The 7,230-nt window shown below is 50.3% G+C and overlaps 1 protein-coding gene across 7 annotated transcripts in view; it reads left to right on the forward strand.

The window, feature by feature from the left end:
* The first annotated feature begins 6,683 nt into the window (after nt 1–6,683).
* MTHFD2L (methylenetetrahydrofolate dehydrogenase (NADP+ dependent) 2 like) overlaps nt 6,684–7,230 on the forward strand; it is a 92,631-nt gene continuing 92,084 nt past the window's right edge. For all 7 annotated transcript variants that reach the window (XM_081129236.1, XM_081129234.1, XM_081129237.1 and 4 more), the window contains exon 1: nt 6,684–6,888. In XM_081129236.1, coding sequence (XP_080985362.1) covers nt 6,746–6,888 — 143 coding nt within the window. In that variant the 5' untranslated portion in view covers nt 6,684–6,745. The remainder of the gene's footprint in view (nt 6,889–7,230) is intronic.

A 7,230-nucleotide genomic window follows, 5' to 3' on the forward strand; every position in this document is an offset into this window, starting at 1 on the left:
GAGAGAGAGAGCACTTTGATTGGTTGCCTACCAGGGGCCCCTGCTGGGGGCAGGTCGGACTTGCAACCCAGGTGCAAGCTTGACCAGGAATAAGACCCTCTGAGGCCCAGTCAGACACTAACCCCTGAGCCACGCCAGCGATGGCTGGGTTCTCTCTTTAAATACACTAATGAAAGGAGCTTCATCCCTTCCACAAGTCACATTTTCATTTTCTGTGTTATTATGGCCAAAAAGAGTTTTATCAAAGTTTATTACTAAATTCTTACAAATCTGTTAATAACATTTTTCACACGTATTACTCTTCTCTGTGATATTCAAATCGTGGCCAAGCTTTTCAGTTTATGAAACATGGGTTCCCTCTAGGGGCCAAATTAATTATGGAAAATCTAAGTGATGTGTGTAAGTACTCCTAGAAAAGAGGCTTCTTGGTGAAACGAGAGCTGTGGATAATGTCTACGGGGAATCAGCAATGCTGAAGCCATGTATTTTATCAATTTTAATTGTGGTGTAGTTTATGTATAACAAAGTGTTCCCATTTTAAGTGTGTAATTTGTTAAGTTTTGACAAATGTATAGATTATTTACCTACTACAATAAAAATCTAGAACATTTTTATCACCCTAGAAAGCTCTTTCGTATCCCTTTTTAGTGAGTCCCAGATGAACAGTACAATTTGAAACAGAAAAGACCATTGTTCTTGCTCTTAGGGGTCTTTCACCATGAAGTATGATGTTATTTGTGAGTATTCATAGATGTCATTTATCAGCTTAATGAATGTTTCCAGTTTTGTGAAAGTTTTTTATTTTTATTATGAGTGAATGTTGAATTCTGTCTGTCAAATACTTTTTCTACATCTATTGAAATCATCACTGTTTTTTCTTCTTTAATTTGTTGCTATGGTGAATTACATTGATTAATTTTTTAATGTTGAACCAGACTTATATTCCCATTTGTTCGTGACATATTACCCTTATAATATACTGATTTATACTATTTACTATTGTTTTGAAGATTTTGTTACTATGTTGTTGAGGGATATTGGTCTGTGATTGTCTTTTCTTGTGGTATTTTGATATCAGGGCAATGGTGGCCTTATAAAGAGAGTTGGGAAGTGTTCCTTTCTCTTCTAATATGGTTGTTACTCATTTGGTATATAGTTAAACGTATTTGTTTGTTTGCTTCCAACTTTGAAGTTTAAAAAAATCCTTGCTCATTTAGCTCTTGGCATTTTAATTATGATGTGTCTGGTGTTGACCTCTTTGAGTTTACCTTATTTGGGACTCTCCATGCTTCATAGACCTAGATGTCTGTTTCCTTCATCAGGTTGGGGAAGTTTTTGTCCATTGTTTTTTAAAATAGGTTTTCTGTCCCTTTCTCTCACTCCTCTGCTTCTGGGAACCCTATGGTTTGAATGTTTGTATGTTTGATGTTGTCTCAGAGGTTACTTAAACTATCCTCAATTTTTAAATTCTTCTTTCTTTTTGCTGTGCTGATTAGGTGTTTTCTGCTATCTTTTCTTTTAAATTGCTGATTTGATCCTCTGCTTCATCTAACCTGAGGTTGATTCCATTTAATGTATTCTTCATTTCTGACTGATTCTTTTTTATGTGTTAGATCTCCTTTTTTGTTTCCTATACCATTGTTAAAGTTCTCACTGAATTCATCTATACTTCTGAGTTCATTGAGCAACCTTATAACCAGTGTTTGGAGCTCTTTATCTGATAGATTGCTTGTTTCTGTTTCATTTAGTTATTTTTCTGGAGTTTTGTAGTGGTCCTTCATTTGGGACATATTTCTCTCTCTCCTCATTTTGGCTATCTCTCTGTTTGTTACTATAAATTAGGCAAAACAGCAACTTCTCCCAGTCTTGAAGGAGTGACCTTGTGTAGGAACTACTCCTTTGTAGACTACATGTGCTGGGTATTTTTGGAAGGCCAGCTAGAGCTAGAGCATGAATGAGCCACAGGGAGGTAGGGCAGGGGGGAGGGGACCTGGAGCTGGAGCTGAAGTAAGGATGGGTCAAAGGAAGTCTGAGGGCAAGTTGCTTTGGGACTGCCTTAACAGACCTGTTGGAGTTGTAGCTGGAATGGGCACAGGCCTTAGGTAGTCCTGGGGGCAAGCCAAACTGGAACCTGGAACTGAAGCTGGAGCAGGTGCCAGCTGTAGATATTCCCAGAGGTAAACTAACGGGGCTGGAGTAGAAGTGGGTATGGTCTGTAGGAATTCTGGGAAGAAGCCATGCCTGGGCAGGAGCTGTAGCTAGGGTGGGTGCAAGCTGAGGGAGTCCTGGGCACAAGTCACAAGGCTACAAACTAAAGCTGGAGCAGACTGCAGGGAGATTGGTTCCTGTGCGGTCTCTCTCTCTCTCATTATGCAGAAGCTGTTTGGTCATCTCTCAGTTCCTCAGAATTTCTCTGTCTGTAGGTGTAAATTCCATGTGTCTTGGGAAGAGGTGAACTCAGGGTCTTCCTATCCCACCATCTTGGAATAGAAGTCCCTATTTATTTATTATTTTATATTAGCCATCCTAAAGGGTGCGGTGGTATGTAACTATGGTTTTGACTTGCATTCCCCTAATGATTAGTGTTGTTGTGGTAGTGGCCAGAATTAAGTGTATGTTTGCAGCCTAAATTAGCTTAGAAAGAAAAAGATAAGAAAATCTTATTTATAGCTTTGAAACCAAATGCAATTGGTTTTGGGCTCATAATCTTTCATATTCAATGTCTTGAGGACATTGGTTTTAGGCTCATAATCTTTCATATTCAAAGTCTTGTCTTCAAACAATTCCTCTAATCAGGTTGAAAAACATCCATGTTTTCTGTAGTGATTTAGATTCATAAAAATCAACATTAATATATATTTCTCACCATTAAACAACTAAAAATGCCAATATCATTGAATAGTATGCATAATGTTCTGGAGGGATATTTTATAAATTGAAAAGAAAACCAATATGTGTCAGAAAACTTATAGTCACCTTAAACCTGGCAGTGGCCCACCATACGCTCTCTTTGGTGTGCTTAAAACCTCTGGGAAAGGTTTAACTACCACTCCATGCCTGTGGGTAGGAGAAGCAGCTCTGTCAAAATCTCCTCAGAGGTGACTCTGTTGGAGTTCTTGGGCATTTCATTCCATTCCTGCTGTGTCAAGTTTTAAGTCATTTAATCACTCATTTATTCATCTAACCTGCAGTTAGTGAGAACTTAGTGTGTGCTACCCACTGGGCCAGGCTCTGGGGATAATGCCATGGAACAGACACTAAGATGAGACAGTAGGTAGGCTTGCAAGAGGGGTCACCTTCAGATGACAGAGGGCACTGGCCTCCCTTACTTGACGCAGGCTCTTCCCTCAAGATGGTTTTAATGAGTTACTCAGAAACAGTGGACATTTATGTTTGGGTAGACTGACTATGTTAGGTTGCTCATTAGTAGGAAGTATATACTATTTATGTGTAAAGAGAGAAAAAGCAGGAGCTGGCAAGGCACTGGCATGAGACAGAGGACAGAGAAGAGCAACGATCAACACACCTTCCTCTGAGACAGGTATGTACTCCTCACAAAGCCAAAGGATTAAAGAGGGCTTTGAACTGATGAGCTGTGTTTTGAAATGGGGTGGCGTAAATGGATTCCTTATAAACCTTAAATAATTATTTTGAAGAAATTACTGAATACCCATTCTTCATCCAGTTCTATTCTAGGTAAAATGGAGGAGCCAAAGAAGTAGAGTATGTGGTCCTATTCCTCATGGAGGGCATACCTTCCTCCACCCAACAGAGAGCATAGAATATTGCCTACTTTGCTGGACTGGTAACTACTCCTGGGCAGGAATTCCTCCTTCAGAACAATCACTCCTGGCTGCTGTCTGAGCCTAATCAGACCACAGTCACCAGGTACAAACCTGTAGCAAGACAAAGTTAGAATAACTGGCTCCTTGTATTGAGGGAGACTGCATACCAGAGGAACCCAGAAGTGTCTCATCAGTTAAAAGGAGATATATAGTTGTTATAGGATTTGAGGGAGGGCAGAGTTTAAATCAAATTTAAAAGAAACAGTGTTTTGGTAGGCTCAAAGCAAAAAAGGGCTGTGTGTAAAGGGGTGATCATCAGGTTGAACTGCAAAGTGGGCCCAGGGGCCCCTTTTCTTGGAATTGATAAAGATAGATGTGAACTGTGTCCAGAAATCCCTCATCTGAAGCTCTGTACCTACGCTGGAAATAAAGGCTGCTTCTTTGTGTCAAACTCACTTAATTATCCAGACAAGAGTAGGATGTTTCATTTTTATTGATATGATTTTAAAGAGCAAGTTTTCTGACAGTCTATGATTTTAGAAAACAAGAGTCTAAGTAAGAAAGCAGTGGTCAAACAGCCCAAATACCCATCAGTAGATGAGTGGATAAAAAAGGGTGGGGCCCAGCTGGTGTGGCTCAGCTGTTGAGCATCGAACTATGATCCAGGAGATGGTGGTTCGATTCCCAGTCAGGGCACATGCCTGGGTTTGGGGCTCCATCCCCAGTAGGGGGCGTGCAGGAGGCAGCGGATCAATGACTCTCTCATCACTGATGTTTCTCTCTCTCTCTTTCTCTCTCTCTCCCTTTCCTCTCTCTGAAATCAATAAAGACACATTAAAAAAAAGAAAAACAAAAAGGTGTGGTACATTTATACAATGGAATACCATGCAGCTGTAAAAAAAACACCGGATCCCTTACCCTCTGAGGCAGCATGGAGGGACCTGGGGAGTATTATGCTAAGCTAAATAAGCCAGTCAGAGGAAGACAGGTAGCACATGATCTCACGTATGTGTGGAATCTAATGAACAAAATAGATCGGGAGACATGGAAGCATGGAACAGACTGACAGAATTCAGAGGGAAGGGGGACATGCCCGGGTGGGGGTGGGAGGTGGCAGTGGGAAGAGATTAGCCAAAGAATTAGTTTTAGCTCTACCAGATCGGACTCTAAACCAATCAGGAATCGCTTAATCAGCACTACTTAGGTAATCTGCCTGATAGTCCCCCGCGGTCCTCTAAAGTCTAAAGGAAAGTAGAGGCAATAACCAACCCGCTTTGTGCCAGTATAACTTCTTTGTTTCCCTCCCTTCTGCCTATATAAAAAACTTTTATTTTGTACAGCTCCTTTTTATCTGCTAGATTAGGTGCTGCCTGATTCAAACCAACTTTCGCTCAAATAAGCACTTAAATAATTTTTAATATGGCTCAATTTATCTTTTAACATACCCCAGTGTAACGAATGGCCAGTCTGATTTTTACTTTTTCAAAGGGAGCTGATACTTTGCCTTCTCACTGCAAGTCCAGCACACAGCAGTAGGTTCCTGGGCTGGGCTGACTTGGTCGCAGACTGGAAAACCATCGACGTCGGTCAATACGTTTCTCCCCAAAGTGGAAACGACCAGGTAGAGCTAGAGAAACCCTAAGGTCAAGGCTTGTTCAGCAGGCCCCGCGCCCCGCCTCCCCCCCCCTCCACACCTGCGTCCCTCCTCCCGCCTCCCCCCTCCCTCCACACCTGCGTCCCTCCTCCCGCCTCCCTCCTCCCCCCTCCCGCCTCCCTCCACACCTGCGTCCCTCCTCCCCCCTCCCGCCTCCCTTCTCCCCCCTCCCTCCACACCTGCGTCCCTCCTCCCCCCTCCCGCCTCCCTTCTCCCCCCTCCCTCCACACCTGCGTCCCTCCTCCCCCCTCCCCCCTCCCTCCACACCTGCGTCCCTCCTCCCGCCTCCCTCCTCCCCCCTCCCGCCTCCCTCCACACCTGCGTCCCTCCTCCCCCTCCCGCCTCCCTCCACACCTACGTCCCTCCTCCCGCCTCCCCCCTCCCTCCACACCTGCGTCCCTCCTCCCGCCTCCCTCCTCCCGCCTCCCCCCTCCCTCCACACCTGCGTCCCTCCTCCCGCCTCCCTCCTCCCCCCTCCCCCCTCCCTCCACACCTGCGTCCCTCCTCCCGCCTCCCCCCTCCCTCCACACCTGCGTCCCTCCTCCCGCCTCCCCCCTCCCGCCTCCCTCCACACCTGCGTCCCTCCTCCCCCCTCCCGCCTCCCTTCTCCCCCCTCCCTCCACACCTGCGTCCCTCCTCCCTCCTCCCGCCTCCCCCCTCCCTCCACACCTGCGTCCCTCCTCCCGCCTCCCCCCTCCCCCCTCCCTCCACACCTGCGTCCCTCCTCCCCCCTCCCGCCTCCCTCCACACCTGCGTCTCTCCTCCCCCTCCCGCCTCCCTCCACACCTGCGTCCCTCCTCCCCCCTCCCCCCTCCCTTCTCCCCCCTCCCTCCACACCTGCGTCCCTCCCTCCAGCTCCCCGGCGTCCAGAGGTCGCGCGGGGCAGCGAGAGCCGGAGGAGGCCGGCGGTCCTTCCCGCCTGCAGTCGGGCCCCGCGGGCCTCTCAGGGCTGCCGGTGGGCGCCCAGCTGGAGGACGGCCGTGCCGCGCCCGGCGCGCTCCCGCGGAAGACCCGCGGCGGGCCGGGCCGGGCCGGGCCGGGAGCAGCCGAATCCCCAAACGGCGCCCGCACCCCGCCGACCTCCCAGACGCCACGCCCCCCGGCCTGGCCCCGCCCCTGACGCGCGGCCGCGCCGTCGGCCCCGCCCCCCTCTCCCCTCGGAGCGGGGCCCCGCCCCCGCATGCGCCCGGCAGTCCCGCCGCCGCGGGGAGCTGCTCTCCCGCCCGGCCGGGGGGGCGGGACCGGCCGCCGCTGGGAGGACGGCGGCGGTGGGCGAGCCTCCGTCGGGAAGCCAGGGCCGGCGGCCATGACTGCGCCCGCCCGCGGCCTCTCGCTGCTCCGCCGCCGCCTGGGCAGCGTCCCGGCGCTGGGAGGGGGCGTGGCGTCGCCTGTCGGGGCGCCCGGAGCGGCGGGGCGCGCGTGCCGGGGCTTTCGGAGCAGCGGCGCCAGGTACGAGCCCTGCCCTGTCCTCCCGCGGCGTCCTGGGCCCTGGAGCGCGGCGAGGCCGCCGCGGGCGGGGGGGCGCGGGCGCGGACGGGGCCCGCGGTGGGCGCGCGGGCGGCGGGGCCGGGCTGAGGCCTGAGTGGCGCCGAGCTCGGCTGCTGGGCCCCGGGCGGGTCGTGCGCGTTGGGCCTGCGCTCGGGCCCGGGCGCCCCTTGCTCGCAGCTGTGCGGTCGAGCGGCTTGTGGAGACCTCCGCGCCCTCGGGGAGGTGCGGCGACAGCGCGGTCCGCTCGTCGCAGACGCGTGTGCGTTTGGTCGCGGGTTCGTGAGGAAGGGAGAGGGCGCGTGC

The sequence above is a fragment of the Miniopterus schreibersii genome, assembly GCF_964146895.1.
Source record: "Miniopterus schreibersii genome assembly, chromosome: 1".
Taxonomy (NCBI): Eukaryota; Metazoa; Chordata; class Mammalia; order Chiroptera; family Miniopteridae; genus Miniopterus; species Miniopterus schreibersii.